The sequence below is a fragment of the Ciona intestinalis genome, chromosome 4 (assembly GCF_000224145.3).
Source record: "Ciona intestinalis chromosome 4, KH, whole genome shotgun sequence".
Taxonomy (NCBI): Eukaryota; Metazoa; Chordata; class Ascidiacea; order Phlebobranchia; family Cionidae; genus Ciona; species Ciona intestinalis.
Genome location: NC_020169.2, coordinates 1,444,273 through 1,468,338, shown reverse-complemented (window position 1 = coordinate 1,468,338; position 24,066 = coordinate 1,444,273). Strand labels below are relative to the sequence as shown.

General features: G+C 38.4%; 2 protein-coding genes across 2 annotated transcripts; one reads left to right on the top strand and one right to left on the bottom strand.

The window, feature by feature from the left end:
* Positions 1 to 59: 59 nt before the first annotated feature.
* On the top strand, positions 60 to 21,921 carry LOC778906 (absent, small, or homeotic discs 1 homolog). Its single transcript, XM_002121798.5, has 27 exons — positions 60 to 181; positions 353 to 636; positions 807 to 921; positions 1,056 to 1,648; positions 1,905 to 6,641; positions 6,988 to 7,181; positions 7,506 to 7,604; positions 8,153 to 8,334; positions 9,649 to 9,820; positions 11,265 to 11,371; positions 12,004 to 12,172; positions 12,479 to 12,628; positions 13,265 to 13,418; positions 14,101 to 14,220; positions 14,521 to 14,575; positions 14,827 to 14,849; positions 15,180 to 15,304; positions 15,859 to 15,991; positions 16,162 to 16,284; positions 16,425 to 16,541; positions 16,860 to 17,049; positions 17,731 to 17,878; positions 18,257 to 18,441; positions 18,759 to 18,913; positions 19,967 to 20,051; positions 20,244 to 20,415; positions 20,804 to 21,921. The coding sequence occupies exons 2-27, from the start codon at positions 409 to 411 to the stop codon at positions 20,823 to 20,825; spliced, it is 8,553 nt and encodes a 2,850-aa protein (XP_002121834.1). The 5' UTR covers positions 60 to 181; positions 353 to 408; the 3' UTR covers positions 20,826 to 21,921.
* On the bottom strand, positions 21,461 to 23,955 carry LOC100178098 (proteasome activator complex subunit 3-like). The gene is made up of 2 exons (XM_002121857.4): positions 22,960 to 23,955; positions 21,461 to 22,538 (listed from the first exon to the last, which is right to left on the bottom strand). The coding sequence occupies exons 1-2, from the start codon at positions 23,341 to 23,343 to the stop codon at positions 22,239 to 22,241; spliced, it is 684 nt and encodes a 227-aa protein (XP_002121893.1). The 5' UTR covers positions 23,344 to 23,955; the 3' UTR covers positions 21,461 to 22,238.
* Between the last annotated feature and the right edge of the window lie 111 nt (positions 23,956 to 24,066).

Below are 24,066 nucleotides of genomic sequence, written 5' to 3'. Positions count from 1 at the left end.
CATAACTGAACATAGTGTTTTGTATTGTATGCACATGCCTACTTACTGAATACTTCAATATTAAACTAATAGTTTGTTTTTTTATGACAAGGTGTTAAGAAAGTGATATAAAACTGATATTAGCTTAGCACAAGACACTCACTACCAATGGAATAATGTTGTAACATGGATCCAACATCAGGTATTTGGAATATTACAATACTATGTTTAATTAGGTAACACTAAATTCGACCTTTACCCAATACCCTGCTATGCCTCTCTGTAAAACCTCATATAGAACAAATTTTCCAACAGGAAACTGTAACCAAGTTCCAAGAGGAAACTGTTAGCTTACTATCTGTGTTTGTTACAGCCACTTGTAGCAGGGAGAGTGAGGTTAGCTTGCCTGCGAATGCGACCTGATGTGCTATGGACCAGCAATCGGGCAGTGGTGAAGCTATACACGATTCCTCAAGGGGTGGAGACCTTTTTACATTTCTCTACAACTTTATTAACCAGAGTGCAGAGCTACAGGGCGCGTCCACACAGAGCGGAATTTTAACCGCACCTTCCAATATTGTCGTCACAGCAAATATTGCTGAAAATATTGTTCAGAACATACAAAACATAGATCCTGTACTTCAAGGTGGTTTATTGGTAAGTATGTTTAATTTTTAAAAAGATAGTAAGTTCTATTAAACATATTTTTTATTTAGTTAAAAGACTGTTTCTCAATAATTATTATGTGCGCAAAGGTAAAATTTAAAAAGTAACTCCTTATGATTTGTTTCACCCACATGTGTGACTCAAGTTAACTTTCTCAACAGGATAACCACCTTGTCGACTTTCCAGTATCACCAGACAAAACCACATTAAGTACCGGCTGTTCTTGTGCTGGTACTGGTAGTGGATCAGCTAACAGATCTGTTCAAACAACGTCAGGTACTTACACAGTATTGCTGACCAGTTATAATAAAATAAAACTATTTTTAACTCCTGTGTTTAGTGAATTATTTACCCAATCTTTTTTATTTTACATAAGATTGTTTTTATTTTAAAAAGTAATTACATTTCAGGTCCAAGTGTTTCCGGTTACCAGCTTAACAACAATAACAACAGTAAGGAAGACTTCATTGATCACTCCAACATTTGTAAAACAATCAACGATATAAATAACAACCAACAACAGTCCGATAACTTTCCACCCTCCACAAGCATGCCACAAAACACTGGTCATCCGATGTCCAACATAAGTGTTCCTGCATCCGGAGGAGAGTTTCTTCAGGCTCCTCTACATCCGCCTCCAATCCAGATTGATTCTTCGCAAAACTTTCCCCTTCAAAACTGGAACATGGATGCTGCAGGAAACACAATGAATTTATCTGAAGTATACGCCACCTCGAGTCTTCACTACCCAACACCAGAAATGAACCAAGCTACTATCCCTGTCTACCCTAACACTGGATTAGACCAAAGCTACTTGCAAGGTGTGATAGGGAACACAGGGTTTGTTCCACAACAGCAGTTTAACCTACATAGAACCAACCAGATAAACCATTTGCTGCAAAATTCCCTCCCCATGCAAGAACTTAACTCAGCTTTGCTCAGACCGGATAACCTATCTGTTTCAAGAAGCCAAGAAATGCCAGTCATGTCTTCAGCATATGGGGTGAGTGAATGAAGGTTTTATTCATGTTTCATATTACGCGTTTTATAGGATATGATGTACATTGCTTTTATTGAAGTCTTAACAGAACAAAGCAGCAGGAAGTTACAGAACAGAATATGACATGGCGACAGTGTGAGAAAAAGAGAATATTGTTTACAGAGATGCAGGCATTGTGTATAAGTGCAAGCAGTTAAGAGCTTTGCTTGAGTTACGTATTTTAGTTTTGGTTCTAATCGGTGCTCTCTTTATTTTACAGATCAATGCTTATCATCAGAATTCAAATTATAACACAATGAACAAAGTTTCACTTACACAGAACGTCAACCAACAAGTTGTGGATTATGATGCTTATAATAACAATGGTACAGTTGGTGCTCTTCGTCACTCTTCCACTGTCAGAAAGTCCTCCAGACATGAGAGTGGTAGCGAGGAGAGCTTAGTGGAGGATCGGACAGGAGAGAAGAAACTTACGAGCACTCCAATCCCCTCAGATGCAGAGAAAACCTGCAGTAGCAGCGTAAGCAGCGGGAGCCATGAAGAGTCACCAAGTCCCCAGGAAGTGGATGTTGGAAATCCTCAGAAGCAGGTGCAGATACCTTGCAGTGGATCCTCATTTTCAAACGTTGAGCAGCAAGATGAAGATCCGGAGTTCCAGCAGTTAGTCGGAGATACTTCCATTGATGCGGCGGCAAATTTGATTCCCGTTGCTGAAAATGTGGTAGAAATTGATCAAGAAACTGGAGATTCTCCTGTTCCTGAAAATGTGACTTCTTCTGCACAGTCTGCGTCGAAAAGTTCTCAAAATAAGAATTATCCTCAAAGCAACGGGGGTTCGAATAAAATCTTACAAGCAAGTTGGACACATACTAAACCACATACGTCCATTACTGAAGCATCGAATGCGGCAAAGAAAAAAGAAAGAATGGCTAATGAGAGCAAAGACTCTTGGTCAGTTCGTAAGGAAGAGAGGAGAAAACGTCGGCTGCATAAAAAACGACTAAAAGCAAAGCAAATGCAAAGTGATTCTGGAGAGTATGAGGCTCATGATCGAATTGAGCAGCTGGGAACTATGAGCACTGAAAACTACAGTGGACATGACTCTCACGGCGGCAGCAATCATCCTCATCGAAAACATCACAGAACCAATGACTCCTGGGATAAGATGGTGAATGGTGCAAGTGAGCAAATACAGAGCTCACAATCCGAACAGTATCCAACTGCTTATCGTGGTTTGATTCCTAAAGCAACTGCTGATCCCACCAACAATGCAAATATAATTGCTAAAAATAACCGATTGCAAGAAGGACACCGGAAAGACTTTCGAAAACATAAACACAGCGAGAAAAAACGATCGAAAGTGCGACTAAAATCGCAAATGACTCCAGATTCCACAAGAGAAAATTCATCTCTGCAACAGAATGCTTTTTTACAAGAGAATGGTGCCATCAAAAGCAGTGGTTCAACTGGAAAGTCAAATGAAGTTATTAAACCTTCGGACATTCAACCAACCACCAATCATAATGATGGTGAGAACTCGAACAACAATTTATCTGCGAACCAGGGAGGAAATATTGGTGTACGAAGGTGGCAAACTGTCACTGCTGTGCAAGGCCCAAAACTACCACCCATGTTATCAGAAAGGGACCGTATTCCAAAAAGAGGTAGACCCTCGAAAAAAATGACTGAGCAGAATTTAAAACTAAAAGCAGAAGCCTTGCAAGCGGCACAAAAGAAAGCCGATACAAACACACCTAAAGCACCTGTAGTTCCACCAACAGGATCTAATCTTGTTTCCTTGTACACCATAAATGACAAAGGATTTATACAGGAGATTGCCAACAAACCTAAAGAAAGCCGACGGAGCAAAGAGAGAGCCGAAGCTTTTTTAACAATGTTGTCGGAAATATCCAAGAAAAGTTCAATTCAGACCAAAACTCCCAGTGCAAAAGATGCAGTCGGAGCTTTCAAGGCTGTCGGCGTGAGGACAAGGAAACAAGCATCAACCGGATCTTCTGCTGAGAAAAAGAAGTCTCGCTCCAGCAAAGTCTTTGGAGGTGAGTGTGCTCCTGCTTCCACTAAAGAGCTGAATAAATCTGCAGATGGCATGAATGAACACGGTGTGTACACTTTCTCCGAGCTTGCCAAGCAATACAAGATCTCTGACTCTATTCTATACAGAGCAATGGAGCAATCGCAGCGTGGTGTGAATTCCAAATCAAAGGTATCCAAATCAGTCCAGAAACCTAAATTGGAAAAATCTAATAGATCAGTGAAACCGCATAGTAAAACAGAAAGCAAAAATGAACCTCTTACCACTGTGAAGCCAACTACCCAATCTGCTAGTTATAAGGTAGATTCTAGTAAAGCAGAACATAAACTACCTACTGCTGAGAAAACCAGTACAAGCAGTACTTCTCAGTTTTCAAGTGAGTCCAGCACCCTCAAGCCTATTTCTCTATCAAGTGAGAAAGCCACCGAGTTATCAGAATTGGAGCTACCATCTCCAACTCATGTTCAAAAGATAAAGAGGAAAAAGAAAAAAAAGAAACACAAAAGAGAAAGAGATGAGGATGGAAAGAGAAAAAGAAACAAAGAGAAGAAGAAGAAATCAAAGCACAAGCACAAACGATCAAGAGAGGCGTCAGATTCTGTTTTCACAACTACCGAGATAAACAACAGTTCAGAACATTTGTCCTCCACTCCACAGTTACCCAGGACAAGCGCTAAGACTCACATGCCCAAATCAGCTGCTTCTCTATCTAAACACAAAGATTCAAGTCCATCTGTAACATCAAATAACTCTGCTAGCACATCAAAGAGAGATAGAAGCGTCTCAAGTTTATCAGGTCTGGATGAAGATCAGGCATATGATGCTGGAGACAGCTCTTCAGATGCTGATGTTACAAAGCAGACCTGCGAAAAATCTCGGAAGAAGTCTTCGTCAAATGGAATATCCACCTCTGCAGCATCGGCTGTGTTTGGCTCTAGTGTTTCCTCAGTTATGCCATCTTTCCATGCAATTAAGGAGCACGGCGGGCTAGAGCAACTGTCTGAACAAACCAAAAGGCTTGAGGGCCATGAGAGCTTGATTAAGAAACACAAACACAAGCGGAAGAAACTTGTTCGTCGAACTAAAAGCATCTCCGACCCGAAGTTCCTTGGCAACATGGAAGAACTTGTGCAAAGTTTACAAAATGTAAAGATCTCAGAATCCGAATCGTTTTTGTCTAGCTCCATTGTATCAAAGTCGAATATTTTTGCCAAGAAACCTGGTCTGTTCTCTGGTATGTCAAACCAACACAATCTTTTTAGTGGAGATGCTTTTTCATACAGAGATCCTTCGAAAAACTCCAAATCCAAAAATCCTTCATTTTCAAAATCTACATCTATTGAAACAGCAGACAGTTCGCTCAACTTTGGAAAATCAGATCGCTACGGATTTTCTTCATTCTGCAGGTCAAACTTTTTTCAAGCGCACGGATTTATCAAAAAACACACAGGGCCACCAATCAGACCTTTCATGAGCAATGCAAATGCCAACAGTGAGCAGAGCTTTATTTTTTCAACAAGTGAATCAGCATACAGGAATGAACCTTTACCTTCCAAATTCAGCAACATAGATAGCTCCAAAACTGGTGTCCCTTGCTCTGAGTCATTAAGAGAGGATGAGGGCCCTGGAAGCAGTAAAAAAGGTGGGAAGAGGAAGAGAGGATGGCCTCTTGGAAGACCCAGAGGTCCACGTATGAAGAGATCGATGCTAGATGCAAGTGACAGCTCAGCAAGCAGTGTTGGATCAAATTTTACAACGAAAAATAATCCAGGTTCCTTGACAAGCTCTGCTGGAGATAATGATGGAAATAAACTGTTTCCTGCGGATTCGCAGCTTTGTGATACTTATCAAACTGGTAAAGCTATAGAACAGGACTCCAACAACAGTAAAAAATCAAAGAAAGGTAATACTGAAAAAGCTACAACATCATCACAGCAAGCCCCCTTTGCTGATGATCTGGTCAGTCATATTAAAGCAGTGATTACTGCCACACTTACTCAGTCTGAACTATCAACTGAAAAAGTTTCGAAAACTGTTGATATTGCTGTGGCTGATTATCTGCAATACAAGAAGACCAGTTCCCAACCTGATGAGAAAACTGTGTCACATCTAAAAACTTTGTCCAAGTCTGACAGTGGACCACCTGTGAAAAAGGCAAGAGGAAGACCACCTAAGGTCACAAAGAAAAATAAATCTGATAGCCGTAACGTAATAAATGAACCAGAGGACCAAAATCTTGATTTACTGAAAGAAAAAAGTACAAAGAAACCAACAGCAAATCAGGTTAAATCAGATAATGATACTTCTGATGATGATCTACCATTAAAAGCAAGAATGAACAATTTCTCGAGAAAGCGTGGTCCAGGTAGACCAAGAAAAAGTGACGATTTAACGACATCTGTGCCCTCACAAAAAGACCAAGTTCATGTGGATCAGAGTCGCAACAGAACCAGGAGATCTTCAAGTCTTCTAACATCAGCTACAAGAAAATTCAAGCAAACAGCGCAAAAAACTAAGAGTACAGTTGTAAAAACCAAGCGAGGCAGTACCTTGAAACAATCCACTAATGTGTCTACTAATGGAGCTATTTCATGTCAAAAAGCAAAAGTAGCAGTTGGTGCTTGTTTGTCATATAAAGCTCTTAACCAACAATCACAATCTGCTTCATGGATTAGATCACTCAATTCACCCCCACCTGGTATGTATGATGGCATGCAAGCTGACAAGCATATGGATGAAGCAATAGAAGATGCAATAATCAAATGTAACAAACCCACCCCTCCGACTAAGACTATATGCTGCACAGTTTATGATCACGCACACAAACCTGTGAGCAAAAAGAGCTTGGAATCTGTGGTTGCAAAACTAAAGAGAAAACAAACTTCTGTGGAGAACTCGGAATCTGAAGGAAACTCGAATGCAAATAACAACGGTCATGTAAAAGTGAGTGGCGTTAACTTTAATTGTCCAATTAACTCAAAAATTTAAACCAAAAACTGATCATTAATTTGAATTTATTGTGGTTTTATTCTTTGTTTTTGAATATACTGTTCTTCCTTTAGGGTAGATCATTAACGGAAAAAAATCTTCTGTGCAACGCATTAAATATTTTAAGTGGCAGTAAATATAAGTTTAGTTTTATCTCTAGTTTTTGTCACTTTTTTCGTTATGTTTTACTGTTGCGGATTAACTTAACAAAATCTGCTGTTCAGTCTAATAGCCATGCACTCATGTTCACCAAACATTGTTGATTTGAACCGTGTCAAAAACATGTAACTGATATGTTTAGTTAGAGGAGGGTGTGGAGACAGCCGCAGCTGGAAAACTCAGTCATGCTGCTCGAAAAATATCGAATGAAAGCGAAGTTTCAAGTCCATGTGCAGACGAAGCCACCCAACTTGACTTTTATGGCGACGCGTCAGATTTGAATTTGATGCAAAACAGGAAAGAGAAGCAAGTTGGGCATGCCTCTGCTGCTGGAATGTGAGTCAATTTTGACTTTTCCTGGAAGTGTATTGGCTCATATGCCAACAGATTGTTATCTCTGACTAAGAACAATACTGCTGAATAATTGTGAAAATATTTTCGACAATGGCAAAGAATTTAATAAGTGTATAAAACAGCAAGAAATTTATTTTTGAATTGCATGAATTACTGCTTATTCTTGAGAAGTCTCGTGCAATTAGTATAAAGCTATGCGAGCTTATCCAAATCTACTTTAAAAGTAGCAATTAATTGTGATTAATGTTGCTTTGCTTTCTGCACTGCACCAAGTCCACACAATTTAATTATTTTCCACCCACGCAGATCAATAGCAGATGGCCAATCCACTTCAATGCTTCTTCCACAACGGAAAAAAACTTTCCTTAAGTCTGGGCTATTTTCATCCCACTTCAAAACACAAAGGTAGGATATGATGTAAATATTCAGTTTCTATTACTGTTGTGTTCGATTATTACTGAATTAAAATCATTTTTAATGATACACATTGGAATCTTAGTATAGCCTTTTTTTATTCTAAAATATTCTGATTTTTAAATGTAATACCATGTTAGTATCCTGTAACTTTTATATGCAGTTTAATTCCATACACGGACGAATTTACAGTTTAGTATAAAACTGTATCTCCCCCTTATCTGTATTAATTTTTATGCCTATGCTTATTCCTATACATAGCATTATACTTTGGAGAAGCAGAGTTCTAGACAATGTTTTTTAGACAAATAAACGCAACATCAGTTAATATTTATAATGTATGAGATGAGAACGAAACTATGAAGTCACAAAAATTGCATGAAGCATTTCTGTAGTTCGGTAAAAAGTATTTCAAATTTTTTTTAAAAAAAGTAGTCGAAAAAATCATAAAAAAAAGTAGTTCAAGAAATCTTTAAAAAAGGTTATTCAAAAAAATATTTAAAAAAGTAATTGCAAACTAAAACCTTAACCCCATCTAGTGGTGAGGATGTTGAAGACGAAGATGTCAATGAATTGCTCCCGATGCCGATTCATGCCGGCAACTTCCTCTTAAAATCAAGAAAAGATTTCCAGCTTCCATTTAACATATGGTGGATGTACAACCGCAAACTAATCTCGCCAAGCCAGGATCTTGCCACACAGTTCATTAAGATTGAAAAAAGTAAGTTTATTTTTGTAGACTATTTTGCTTGGTGAAGACATTGTGTATTTAAGAGTGATGTGGGGGAAGATGGGACATCTTTAGCACATAATATACAAATATCCTAATCATGTTTTAAGTAACCAAATAACAACGGTCTATGAAAATCATTAAGGATACGGTTTTATAATTCTTTTATGTTCTTTGTTTACTACCAAATGAGACAATAAAATAGAATGAAAAGGCGTCCCATCTTACTATATATTAGAGCTTTGTTGGTGATTTAGTACTTGATAATAATAATAATTTTTTATTTGCCTCTTCGATTACGGTAGCAAAGATTTAGGAATATTTTAAACGATAAAACGGGATACAGCGACTAAACCACAGTTGTTAGATCATTAATAGAACAAAATCTTCTGTGCAGCGCATTAGTTATTTAAAATGGCAATGAATTTTAGTTTAGTTTTTCTGGTAATAAACGTGTATTTGCTTACCAATGTTTTCACATTCTAATCAGGTCACCATTATCAATGTAATATTCATATTAACCATATTAAGGCAAACTGCATTGAATTTTAAACGTTGGTCAGCAGAGTAATAAAGTGCAATGAGAGCTCTATTTGACTTAATTATATGCCTGGGAGCAACAACTTATATAGATGATGTATTTGCTGTGATGTGTTTACATTCTAAAACTGACCATTCAAAGTTAACAACCCAAGCGTGTTACCAATCGGTCATTCATTGTTAGTTAGAGTATTGTAAGAGGGTTTGGGATATTCTTTTTGTAGTTTTCCACTTTGGTGTTGTTGTTTTAAAATTTAAATTATCTTGGAACCGTTTTCTGCTTTTTCTTTTAATAAAGTCTTCAGAATATGAACTTTAAATGTCATTCAATTTCCGATAAATGCCATCTGATAGCTGTGTGTATTTAAATTAGTCTGGCGACCATGCCAGACATAGAGCAGACATGTTGTCTGGAAGCTTACCAAAGACCACCGAACAGCGCGAGAACAGTAAACAGTTACGCCGATTTAACGATATCCGTACATTTACGTAATGAACATGCCATATGTGCTTGTAAAACAACCGAAATGAGGTTGTTAAATTTGATTCGTAGTACATGGTACAGCCGTACACACGACACACCCCATGTAAAACTACACTTATCTAATTTGATCACTTGTTAAAATTTCCCACCCGTTTAAGACGAAACTAACAAAATGCAAAAACCTGTTTTATTAATTTACTTTCCACATGCGTCTTCAACCATTAAAATATTCCGAGCCCCTTTAGTTCCGCATATTTATATGACTCTTATATATTACCCAGACGTGTACGTGGACAGCCAGCCGACATGCGAGCAAGAGGAACATGTATGCGTCTGCCAAACCCTTTCCGACATTCATTCCCTCTCCTCTGACGTCCATGGCTGCGGAAAGGAATGTCTCAACCGACTCATGTATATTGAGTGTTCCCCCGACACCTGTCCGTGCCAAGACAAGTAAGTGTATGCTCGCTGAAGTCACGTTTTCTTATGCCTTCCTACCGTATCATATTTAATAGGTAGACACCAATCGGTTTTATTAGGTAAGCGTAATTTATTCTAACCACCATATTTTAAATAAACGTGTTTTTTTTCGGTGTTTTCGCAAATCTAAATAAATGTTGTTGGTATATAGGCTTGGTAGTCATGGCACGATTTAAAGGAGAGAATAACCATTCCCGCAGCCTACGGCAATATTACTATATATTTTACGCCTTAACAATGCGCTTTTGTCTTCATACATTATGTCAGCATTATAGCCAAAAAACGTACATGCAGCATCTGGGCTTAATATGTAAGTTCATCGCTTTTTTGGACAAACTTCGTGCCTTTTTTACAGCAATCACGGCTAGGTTGAACCAATGATATTGTTGCTTTCATTCGTATTACTTTGTTTTGTCGCCCAGTTTTAACGGTTTAAGTTTAATTGCACGCGGATGTACAAACGAATTAATCTGAACGAGCACTTTACGAGCGCTAATTCAACAGCCCGTGACGTCACACAAGTTTGAAGGCGGCTCCGATTCAAAGCTGGCTAAAATTAGATCCCGAGCTCTCTGATACCCAATTTACGTAATCTGGCTATGCGGTTTTGATGTCTGCTCGCTTAAACAATGACGCACTGATGTAGTCGGGTCAGCGCCATTTTGTTAATATGCGGTTGACCGCCGTTCCCATATTCCATGAAACATCGACATTTCCATCCCTCATAGGAGGTTTGGGATTCGGGTTCCTAATTCGGAAGCGTATTGTTACGAGACCACCGCCCGCAACCCTTACACGGTGGGAGTCCGGATTCATTAATGGGAATATTGAAATCTAACCGCATCCCGGTATAAGACCACTCGATCCGGGATAAACGCTTTCTTAGAAGGAAGCCCTTTGCTTATCTTAAACAATCACAACAGCAAGCATTGCGCAAATCGAATGCGCCTTTTTTTCTACACGTTTTTTTACATTGTAACCTTTTTACCAAATTAAATATCCGCTGCTATTGTTAACCCCACAGTTGAAACTGTTGGGTAAAGATAATATCTCATTGGTGCTTTTCTCTTGAACACAGTGTAGAAAAGTTTTAATACTTCGTCATATACGTCTCAAACATTCATTACTTTACGCATTAACATAATGCTGCATAACGCGCATTTTAAGTTAAATATTCAGCTTGAGCCCAAAACGAATATTGATTTTGCTACTACGCTCGTGTTAAAAAAGTACCGTTAATGGCAAAAGTTTTGCTTATAGTGCAGTTTAAATATCCAATTTCCGCCAAACATGTGTCGGTGTTACTATTAATACTATATTCTATCGCCGAAACAGATTTTCTTACTCCGCTGCAAACTGTTGATGTGAAAAGTTCTGTTTAAAAATAGCTAAAACTTTGCTCGTAACTTTAACGCAGGTGTGCGAACCGATGTATACAGAAGCAACAGTGGTGGAAAGATCTCGAAAGATTTCGAACCAACGATCGTGGTTGGGGGGTTCGTACCAACTCTGATATACCTGAAGGTAAGAAACATACTTTTTTCCGACCATTTGCTAGAAAAAAAAGTTAAAAAATTTTATTAAACCTAGTCGTCCGCGACTCCAAAAGATGGTTGTTAATTGTTAAAAACACGATAAGTAAATATGTGATATTATATGGTTTCGGTACGCATCATCTTACCGCACAGTATTATAAATTTATATCGTATAGACGGTAGTGTTTTGGCTACAGCGTCGTTAAAAATCAACGTAAACCGTATGTATGACGTGTATTTAGTGCTGAGCGCATTATTACAGCGACGTTTATTTATATCGCTGACGAAACAAGCTAACAAAGAGTTCGTGTGTTGCACCGATACCTGTACTTTATACACAGTGAATGGTTCATCTTTACACGAATCTGTTTATCATACACGCGACCAGTATAATCTAATTATATATTTTACAGAAGAAAATGAAAAACACGATTGAATTTCAATGTGTAGTCAGAAACTTGTAACTAAATGATGAAATTTGCCATAGTATTAGATAAATTCTTCAAATCTATTGAATAAAATCCACCTACGTGAACCCGGTATATATAATTGCTACATATGTTACCGGTAATCTTTCGCACCTGTTTCACCTCGTATTTACAAGCGGTTGTACCGGTTCAGGCCAGTTCTTACTGGAATACGTCGGTGAGGTTGTGAGCGAACGCGAGTTCCGGCGTCGAACAATTGAGAATTACAACGCTCATAATGACCATTATTGTGTTCAATTGGAGGCTGGTACGGTGATTGACGGCTACAGACTTGCTAATGAGGGAAGATTTGTGAACCACAGGTGAGCTTTGTGGGCTTGTGCTTACTCTACATTGCGTAACTTTGGAGCAAAGCCAAAAATGCAGGAAATTTTGCCAATATTGGAGTTTTCGGCTCTTATCCGTTCCACATTTTTTCATATCAAATCGAATTTATATACAGTTTTATACTATTTTTTATGAAATCCATTGTATTGTTTTCGTGCCGTAATGTGTTTTCTAGTGCAAATAAACGGACTGTACGACTCTCTATAACGAATGTACTTATACATGATTTTTGCATAACAGTCCCATATGGAGTTACCATTATTATATATTTTCGTTTGCAGCTGCCAACCGAACTGTGAGATGCAGAAATGGGTTGTGAATGGTGAATACAGGGTCGGTTTATTCGCAAAACGCCCAATCGTCAGCAGCGAAGAGCTCACGTACGACTACAACTTCCACGCATATAACCTGGACCGCCAGCAGCCGTGCAGGTACTTTTTACCCAAGCTTTCAGGGGCAGGCGGTCGAGTGGAAATGGAAATTTGACAGCCCGACCAAAATAATTACTTTCCGACCGCAACAGCATGAAAAATGCAGAGCTGGTCCCCGCGCTCCGTAAATCCCCGACATTAATATATTCGAAGCCCTTTAACCTTCGTCTAGGAGGCAGGTATGGGTTATTGTTGCTGTAAACAAACGGAAAGCTGTGAAAAGCCCGTCAATACAAGCCAAGTAAGCATGCTTGTGATCCTAGCGAGGCAAATTGCTTGCGAGTGGTCCAAGCCTGAGGTTTTGCTGATGTCTGCCAACAAGCCCGCCCCTCGAGAGTTAATTATATTAAAATTCCACTGCGTGTCTCGTTCGGCCATTTTGACAGAATTTTAAAAGTTTTAGCTTGTAAATGCTGCAGCATCCGCACTTCTAAATTAGACGGAACCGCACGCAACGTTGCAGGAGTTAAATTACCCCAAAAATAGCAAATGATCGTGTTGCATAACGGATTGTGTTTCACAAATTAAAGTACCAACGCTCGACTTATTCTCGTTCAATCCACATCCCGCCCCATGTACGTCACGCTGCATCCAATCGTAGCAACAGCGACGTTAATGGACTTTGTGACGTCACAGATGCGGTAGCTCGGAATGCCGAGGAGTGATTGGTGGAAAGACGCAAAGAGGAGCGGAGCAAGGAGGAAAAACGAGGAGCACGCTCCACCCGACCAAAGAACGTCGACCAAAACACGCATCATGTGAAACACATTTATATTCAACAACAACACAGGTTAATATGAACAAAAAAACGTCTTCGTTATTTTAATTAGCTTAATGATCTCCACTATTTAAAGATTAATTCCAATGTTTCTTATACGTTTTCCACAGTTGCTGTTATAAGCCTTATCACAACATAATTTTTAAAAAAATCGGCTGTAATTTCGTCTGCTCTAAATATCGGATTATTTAAATTTGTAATATGTAGACTTGGTTATTAATGGATATTGTGTTCATTTCAAGCAGTATAGAATCGCTGATAAACTACAGCAACATTCGTTTTAAATTAAGGCACAATGTTAAACCAAATGTGATTACCACCCATGCTCCCGTATGCACTACAGGATTATATGGCTTAGTATTGATCGATGGAAATTTAATTCAGATGCATAACGCAGTGTTATATACATGTACATTTCTGCAATTATGGCCAAGTGGAATCTAGCCCGGCGAGGGGCAGTATACCACAAACTTTTAAAATGCAATAGGCGTTTGTACTATTGTTAGTTCGCACGTTGTTTTGCTTTCTGCAGTCAAATAACGCTGCTATTACGTACCAGCTCGTCGCTTTGACGTAACACCGAAACATAATTCCCGGCCGCAGGCATTTGTCTTGGCTCTTGTGACGTCACAAGCGAAATTATCTTGAGTATTATGACGTGCGCGGACGATAGATCAAACTTTATGTACCTCAGGACCAGAATATTGAAGTGGGCACGAGAAAATACAAGGTCGAACAGATGCCTTCGATATCAGAGGACGAAAAAAAGTTTGTGAAGCGATCTCGGCTGTTCCTGCTTCGCAACATGCGCCAGGTACCCACTTTGTGTAAATTGTGCCCTGCATTTTTATCTCCGAAACGATCAACCGTACACCACATGTGGCATGGCTTCGTAATTGGATTTACTGCGTAAAAAATATTGAAAATCCAAGGTAGATTTGGTCAAAGAAAAGCTGGGTTCTGTTTTTCTTTTCCTTTATCCATTGGGTGGTAAACAACAAAATATTTACAGAATTCAAAGCTTTTTTCACCGCTTAAACACGATTGGAAAATATGAGATATTATATGCTAACGATATCCATCTTACCCCACTAATATATTGTATTCTATACAGACGAAAATTAACCACGAAAAGTCGTCTCCGCGAACCCACCCCCACGACGATACAGGTATAGCGAGACTTACCAACCTCAAAATATTTTAAAATACCTTCCTAGTGAGTGTTAAAATGCTTTTAGTATAAACCGTGATTCAAAATTAAAGAATTCGGACCATAATCCCTTGATGACAATCTCATTGTTTGTTCAAGCTATCTTATTCTTACTCATAATTTCGTCTGTGGTACTTCATCAAACACCGGTGTGTATTTCCTATATATAAGTATACGCCTCCCAACACTGACCTGCAATTATTTTTCCAGATCACGAGAGCGACGAGTCAGAGGTAAACGAAGTGATTTAACTCTATTATCATATCTCATATATAATAATCACTTTCATATAAAGGCTCATATAAAAATTGCTGTGCGCTAAAAGCCATGCGATTTCATGGAAAAAAAAACTTTTTAACTGCATTTTACGAGTAATTAATTGGCCATAAAATATGAAAAAAACTTGTAATATTACTAAAAAATGCTGCGTGATTTTTAGATTCCTGCGTTTTTATTTTCAACTATACCTATATGAGGTTTATTCATACAAAATTTTTCACATAAAAATTATACAAAATATTAATAAAACTTTTCCTTTTTATTAAACCGCTATCTATACACAGACATCTACGAAATCCACTTTGCTACGTGACGCAATCAATGACGTGTTCACTGCAGTCATGACTTGCAAAGACGAAAACGGAGTTTCAGTCGCAATACCGTTCATTAATTTACCTTCAAAAACCCAGTAAGTTGTTTATTTACCATCAGTATTTTCACGCTTTGACGGTTTTACGCCTTGCTGTTATGTAAGCTCACATAATACGTATTCCACCTTTGCCACAGCGTGACGCTTAAGTTACATAATCCTTGTTTTTCTGCGGCCTAATGGGAAATATACTGCAGTTAGTGAAAAATATTTTTTAAGCAATCTATTTTAGAAGATTTTTACTTTTTTTTAACAGTATTATATAGTAGGTTGGGGTGGTATGGGACATCTTTTTATTTTATTTTCTTGTCCCATTTGTTAGTAAACAAAGAACATTTAAAGAATTATAAAAACCATATCCTCAAGACTCCCATATACCGTTGTTAATTGTTTAAAACACGATCAGGATATTTGAATATTATGTGCTGAAGGTGTCCCGTCTTTCCCCACCCTACTATATCTTATAAAATGTAACGTTCAATACACCCGATATGTTTATCTAATGCGGTGAGTAAATTGAAGTTCTTAGTACTGCTTATTGCATCACAATATCTATTGTGACGTTTATCGAATATTCCTCTGTCACGTCACAGGAATCCCGAGTATTACGACCACGTGACTGACCCGGTTGATTTGAGTTTCGTGGAACAAAAGATTGTGACGAAAGAATACGAAAATTTCCAGGAGTTTTGCGTCGATCTTCAACGAGTGTTCAGAAACGCGGAGGTAAGTTAAATACTTCGCCATGTATATTGGAACTGTATGCCTGTAACATTGCGCAGTGTTTTGCTGAGAGCTGTATAATAAGACTCATAAATGCCAGTAAGCAGACACATTCCTATACAGCGCAGTCTTATCAAATTCCAAGCTCCCCGATAAAATCGATTCTCTCGCAGAAATACCACGGCAGAAAATCGACTTTGGGCCGTGACGTGGCTCGACTGCGGCGTTCCTTCGCCTGCGCTCGTTCCCTGGCCGCAGCAACGCTGGGCGAAGACGAAGAGGACGAAAAGAAGAAGGTTTGTTGTTTTGCTCGAGCCGTGCTTCATCAAATATTAAACGAAACGACACGCCGTTTACCAAGAATCAATTACACGCTGGTGTAGGGCGCCATTTTGCGCTCGTGGAAGATGTTTTTGACGTTGTGTGTTTTTCACAGGAGTGCTCGGCACAGCAGAAAGAACTGGACGAACGAAGGAAGAACGGAGATTACATAAGGTGTATATGCGGGATATTTAAGGACGAAGGCCTCATGATACAGTGCGAGAAATGCTATGTAAGTTTTGCCTTTATCGTCAATTTTCCAATTTCTACGTTTTTAAACGAAAAACTTCAGTGTCCACAATCTTTTATATTGTTAAATCAACATGATTTTGCCAGTGGTCTTTTTCTATGAAACTACCGTGATTTTTCCGAACGCGGTAGTTTATGTTAACCAGCATACTTTAAGCTAAGGCATCATACCACAATATGCTCAAATATTTCAATTAAATGGTAACCGATTTTTTTAAACCTAGTAAATGTTCCCCATCATAGTGTTTCCACGTTACCCCGCTCCTCCACCCAATACATTAAATAATTTTCCCCAATCCAGGTTTGGCAACACTGCGACTGCATGGACGCACGACCCGACGATTACAACGATGAACGGGCTTACTTGTGCGAGGAATGCGATGCTAGACAAGTTCCCTCACAAGTTCGAGTTGTTCCCCAGCCACCCAACGCACCACCCGGCCACACATATTATCTAACGTTAATGAAGGACGACATGCAAGTCAAACAAGGTTTGGGTTCTTCGTTTTTTAATTAATTTAATATTCGCTATAGTATATTTGAATGGATGTAACTTACTTTATCCTCGCGTGGCCGGAAAACGACAGTCGATATCACACGGGTTTAACATCTCGTGCCAGCTTACGAGTTACCATGTATGTTACTTTGTAAGTGATTATTTTTTTTATGTATCACAGATATAAATGTAGTATGTGTCCGTGGGTGTTGACGTAATGGGCCAACTCCTTAAAATACTAGGTCCTTTGGTGTGGATCGCTTTAGAACCTCGTCCATTTAGAATATAATGCATAGGCTGTTGATGCCAGGCATGTAGTCGGATTGAGATGTTCTGGCCATAATCGTCGAAACGGTTGAATGTGAAATGCGAGTTCAATCAGACTTGTGTTTATTAACACACACCTTAGTCTAATCTCCCTAATGCCATGTTGTATTAGGAGAGCCTCGGAAAATGTTAGGCTTAAAAGAGTCTGTTAAATTATAAACATTCTAACTGAAGTCAAACGTATATTCACATTACATTTATGTAATGACGATACATTCATCCATCTCCATGTATACGGTTCTTCACTGTCCATGATTTTATCCGAAAATTCGTCCCGCTTTTATCAAATTCCCACCACACATGCCTACCCAGCATTAACGCTGACAGCTCATTACTGAATATTGTACAGGCGACTGTGTGCGTATGATACACGACCACAGGCTTCGACAGCGCCCATCGAGCCAACCACCAGTACGATCATCCTACCGACTCCAATCTCACTCCACACCGGACACCATGGACTTTTTCCGTATAAAGAAGCTATGGACGGACGACAAGTGAGTATAGATTGATAGGGAATTATTAGTGGTGTACCATATGTTACAGTGTGCGCAAAAGTATTTTAAAAAATATAAACTTTTTTGTCAAACCACCTTTAATAGAATATTATAAACGGCGCCGTGGCAAAGCGGTTAGCACACATACCTCTTGCCCAAAGTTTACGGGTTCGAGGCTTGCTGCCGCTACCGTTGTATGCGTATGAGTCATTGGGCAAGACACATAACGGCAATTGCTACAAGCTAGTGATCTCTTATGGGTTGTCTAAATTATCAATTAAACAAAACAAAAATTAAAAAAAATAATTACCTACAAACAAAGGTAAATTGTTTTAGTGTCTTTTAAATACAAAACTAAATATTTATTCCTATTTACAGCGGAGACAAGTTCGCGTACGGTCACCATTTCCTCCGTCCTCACGACACCAGGCATAACGAAGGTCGTCTTTTTTACAATAACGAGTTGGTCGCTACTCCTTTCCATGAAATCGTTCCGCTAGAGGCGGTAGTAAGCATCTGCTGTCTCATGGACTTTGAAACATATTGTCTTGGTCGACCGAAAGGTGAATTATATTGCTTTTTATATTTTATGTGGGTGAGGTCCTACAACCTGACGTGCTGTAGGCCCCAAGATTTAGGCCAGAGTCGGCCCATCATTGCCCCAATTTATTTCAACAGCACACATTGAACAGCTTATTTTATCTGAAACAAACAGGTTTTTACGATAACAGATATTATATAAAATGTTGATTACATATTTAACCATGAGCTGAAAATTCTGCTGAAAATTTTTCTGCTGTAAAAACATCTTTTTTTATATGCCAAAGTGTCCTCTCACGGCGTGAAAACCCGTTTCACCAACCATGATTACATTTCACAGGCGTGAAAGACGAGGATATATACATCTGCCAGCACCGTGTCGATCTATCCTTCCGTATAGTTGAACGTGTGATAAAAACTCGATACCCGACATGTACCAAACCTCACGTGTTTGACGTCTACCCATCCAAACTTGAACCCACAAAAGATTTATTGGTAAGTTAATTGGTTTTATATGTATAACACGCCTAGTGTGAAAATTAAAGCAGAATACTGTGTGGTAATCTTAAACAACAATAGATTGTTTGCTAGTGTAGTTATCTTGAACAACAAAATGATCAAATTCTAGAAATTAAAATATATAGTAGGGTGGGGAAGATGAGAAACCCTTTCACTCTATTTTATCGTCCCATTTTGTAGTAAACAAAGAACATTTAAAGAATTGTAAAACCGTACCCTCACGACTCTAATACACCGTTGTTAATTGATTTAAATACGATCAGGATATTTGGATGTTATGTGCTAAAGGTGTCCCATCTTCCCCCACTCTACTATAATACTGTGGAATATATAAAATGAAAGTTATTCTTGTATCCTTTAATTACTATATATACAACAGCGAAATTGTGTAAAACTGAAAGAAACATATATTGGTAATCATAAGAACTAAATTAAGCCTATCTTCGGCCATTCTAATGTTGATTTTATATTAGGTCAAACATTGTTCGTTTTATTGCCAGTTGATTACACTGCGCAATAACAGCGCACCAGTGTACCATGTTGACCCCGCTCTAATTAGCTTTATGGAAACGAACTCGAGTAACCTAGCAGCTTATCCATGCCGTAATTACTCGAGTACTTGCTTAACTTTACGCTAAGCTGATGTTTCTATATATAGTAGTATACGAAGTGTGCTTCAAACTCAAAACTTACAATTTCTCTTCTGGTATAAACCTAAATTTTATTTTACCTTGAAATAACTATACCCTAACGATGTCTCGCCGAATGGTAGACGAAATGTTGATCGAAAACATTACTTTTTATCAGAGCAGTTTTTAGTAAAGTAACATTATGTTTGGTATCATGTTATTATGATAACTCAACAGCCTACACGTTTAAGGTTGGAGATTATAGTGTCTATGGCTATTAGCTGGTAGTTATAAATTGTTCACTTTAAATTGCTATTGCCGACTATTAACCTGTCGTTTTAAATTGGTACGCTAAATTTAAAGACAGCATTTGAAAATAAAGTTTTATAATCTTACAAAGGTGCCCGAGCAATACAGGAAGAATGCTTTCCGTCGAACTTTGTGGCTCAAATCAACAGAACATGGAAATATGAAGTCTGATGAAGGTAACAAGCTATTTAACCTACATATCTAACATTATATGAGTTGTAATATTGCCGTTTGAGAATGGTAAGGAACGACTGATTAGGACTTGATGGATTTTTTGTTTTATTGTCTTAAAATTCAATATTTTGTTGCTTCATCATTGGATTTAACGGTTTTTTTTTCTAAAATCCAATATTTCTGTGACCTATCAGACGAAAGTAGCGGCGACGAAGAAGTCTGCCTGCCGAGCCAAGGTGAGAGCATCGAGCCTGATGCTCTGATGGCTGATGACGTCAGCATGGAAGATAATGCAGATAATAGGGACGTCAAGCAACGACGTTTAAATGGAATTCTCAGTAAGCTTATGAAGGATGCCAACAGCAGGTGCGAAATGGATTTGGTTGAAACTTAATTATTCATTATACACGCACCGTTGCGGATATAAATAAAGACTCCACTTTTTTTGTTCAAGTTAAAGACAGGACCTGCGAATAATTTGATTTTCACAGATTAGTGTGAAATTAACATTAGTCACTGTGGTCCGAGATTATCCTTCGTTGGAGATTGGTTTTAGTCCTGCTGGTTTATAACAGGAGGTTATGCGCCATATCTACAGTCTATAATTTAACAGTTAGCACTGTATGTGTTGGAGTAATAAGCTAACTCTGACCAGGGTCCCAGGTTTGCGGGCGTGCCTCGGACCTTATCCATGTATAAAAACTAGAAAAAATACAATTTGTTTAAACGTTACTTTAATTGCCATTTTACTTAGGAATCTGCAAGCATCGACATAGCCGGGCATTGCACACCGCACACGTACAATCACACTTTCTATCTATCCACAACCTTCCACTTTGCACTTGTTTGATGGATGTAGTGTTCCTCGCATGCAGTCCCTATTCGCTCCGTTTGCGTCCGCTAGACGGCGCCCAAGGTCAACAGTATTGTGAGAGACCAAAAGCCCTCGACTCGACTTGTACAAACAGACTATATCAGCGGCTCATCGCTCACATTGGTTTTCATCAACTTGCCAAATTTTCAAATACAGCGAGCCGCTTAGCTTGCCTCGTCTTAAAATCCCTTTCGCCGAGCGAATCGACCACAAATAGTAGACAATGTTTGATTACTTTTTTTGTAACGCCACTTTCCTATGAAAGAAATTAACCACGTTGGTTTATTTTACCACTTTAAAACCATTTTTAACCTAAAAAATATTCTTAATCGACAGTACGATTGGTACAAAATGAACTTGCTTACAGACACTGTATAATTTACAATTAACCACACCACATGTCACAAAACTGTCACGCGTTATTGTATTTCGACTGAATCAGCATCTGAACTAACTTTCTAAAAGTCTACAAATTTCCGAAGGTGTTTCGCTTGCCCGTTATAGGTGTATACATTTTGTGTCCTTTCGCAGTTTTTTCCCAAAGCAATATGTTTTTTTTCGCGCTCGTTTTTCGCTGTACATAGCCCACAACATTTCTGTACGTGCTCGCAGTGCATAATCATATATACATAGACTAAAGAAATATATTCTATACTTACGTTATCGCCGTACACGTTTTATTTTACCGCCTGAACGTGTGTAAATGTATATTTTCGAACAAGATCGGCGGCTTGTTGCACTGCGTCGCGCTTTTAGCATGCTTATTGATTTCAATTGTTTTGTACTTTTATTTCGTGCCGTAAACGCTTTTATTCCAGCTGGTTGCCAAAAGTTCCATTGCCCGCATATTCGCTTATAAGCTCGGTATGTTGGCAGGTTGTTTTAAGCGTCTGTATTCTTATGTAACTTCGTCGTTGTTAATGTGAAATAGACACGAGCTTGAACAGCCCTGCCACGCCGGTTGACAATAATAAAAAGTACACGCGTCTTTGTCAATACTTTTTTTGATTTTAATTCGAAGTAAATTAATTTTAATCAGGCTAGGTAATAGATCCCCAAAATATTGAATTTGGTATTTTTTTACACTTTGAACCAGCGTAAATGGGGTTTCTAGCTTCAGTAGTTAGAAAGCTATTGTATCTGGCGGAAGATGGGACACCTTTGGTAAGTCGGAAAGATATGGTTTTATAATTATTTAAATGTTCTTTGTTTACTGCCAAATATGCCGAGTAATTAGAATTAAAAGGTGTCATATCCTACCTTTTCATACTGTGAAATAATTCGAAATTCATATTTTTTTAGTTTTGTATTCATTTCAATAGATGCTACTCATAGTATTGCGGTTCCTGGGAGTTTTGATTTTGTCAATATTTTTGTTGATAAGGTCATGCAGTGAAGAACATGCATTTCTTAACTCGGCCACCATTAACCGCATACTGACGAACTGTTTCTCGTCTTCTTCTTCGACGAAGCGTTTGTAATCTTGTACACCAGGCCTTTTACAAAGCTGACTAATTACTTTTGCTCGCGACAGAAAATAACCAGCTATTTGTTCCTGGTTTGACGCTAACTCTTGTTCCACCGTCTTAAGTTCTCCCAAGGTTTCCTCCTGGACCTGGTAGGTTTTTATGCAATGCATTTATATGTAGTTTTTTAAATAACAGATCTTACACATTAAGAATCCTAACTATGGTAGGGTAAGATGGGGCTTTTGTGCATCCTTTTAATAGTAAACAGAGTATTTACGGAATCGTATAACCGTTATCGCCCTACGACTCTAAAATAGCGTGGTTAATTGTTTGAAACACGATCTGGGAATATTGAATTTAGGTGCTAACGGTGTCTCATCTTACCCCACATTAGGCTACTATATGCTTGAATAATGTTTACCGTATAGATACTCTGGTTCGCATGATACCCTTTGCGTATACCCTAATAACGAGACCTGGTATTTGAAATCTATTAAGAAAACGTCTATACTTGTATGATAATTGACCATGGTAAAAATAAACTGCAAATTGGTTTGATGCAATTACCTCAACGCCAAAATTATTTCCATCCTCGATTTTTGGTATTAGCAATATGACCCACATTCTCAATGTACCCACAGCCTCAAGGAGAGTAATAATTTCGGGTTTTAAACGGTCAACTAATCGTGTTATATACTCATTTGTAGCAAACACTCGTTCCGGTTTGCTTGAAGAGTTGGTTTCTCCAGATTCCAACGTGTTTTCTTTGCTCTGGTCCAAATCTTTTAAGGATTCGATGGTTGAAGATTTGACCTCAAAGATATTGACTAGATTGAAATCGTTTTCTTGAAGCAAGCTGTCGTACTCTGTTATTTTTCTCGGGAGAAAATCCTTTACAAGAGTTTCAGCCTCATTACATATCCGTCGTTTAAACTCGTCGTTGTTGTCCATTTTTTTAAGAATTTCAAAAATGGTGAAATTTTACCCAGCGTGTAAAAAATCTCATGCGTTATAAATAAACATTTTGACGTCATAGGAAGGATTGTTTTGTCGGACATTCCGCAACTTTTTTACAACTTCATAAAAGTATGATGAAACGTGTGGTAAACATGTTCGTAATCTTTTAGTATTTATCCACTCCCCTATAGAGATACGTAAACCATGGTTTACATGGTCACGCATGTTTGGCGCAGCGCAACGAGCAGCACATGTAAGAACGTTGTGACCTTCGTTTGAGTGAAACGTGATAGCGAGCATACGGTAGAAAAAGTGCTTTGAATAAGCTATTGAGGCCCGCTTAGTATAGGAAGTCGCTATTATCAATTATGAACACAGTGAAGCAGCGTAGTATTAGCTATAAGGCTCTTCCGCGGTGATTTTACAAATTACTGGATATGAATTGCGATTAACGTGTGCGCGTGAAATGCAGACATTGTCAACATAGCACATCAGTTGGTCATTGAATAAAGATGTCGGCCGTAGAAGTTTCACAGCTGTTACTTTTATACTTTTCACTTCTGCTTGTCTATACGTTGAGTGACGTTTATATGAAACCGCATTGAAAGTGATAAAGGAAAAGTGGTACAGTTAGTATTTCTGTAAAAAAGCTAATAATTTTGCAAGGATCAATATCACGACATGGATTTGAACATTTTTTACATTTTGAATTTGTCA

Excerpts from the sequence above, each read along its gene's own strand:
- LOC778906 (XM_002121798.5), top strand. The coding sequence starts at position 409 with ATGGACCAGCAATCGGGCAGTGGTGAAGCTATACACGATTCCTCAAGG. Across the intron at positions 11,372-12,003 it reads CAACTCTGATATACCTGAAG|GCCAGTTCTTACTGGAATAC; the intron begins GTAAGAAACATA and ends GTACCGGTTCAG. Across the intron at positions 20,052-20,243 it reads AAATATGAAGTCTGATGAAG|ACGAAAGTAGCGGCGACGAA; the intron begins GTAACAAGCTAT and ends GTGACCTATCAG.
- LOC100178098 (XM_002121857.4), bottom strand. The coding sequence starts at position 23,343 with ATGGACAACAACGACGAGTTTAAACGACGGATATGTAATGAGGCTGAA. Across the intron at positions 22,539-22,959 it reads GAAATAATTTTGGCGTTGAG|GTCCAGGAGGAAACCTTGGG; the intron begins GTAATTGCATCA and ends AAAACCTACCAG.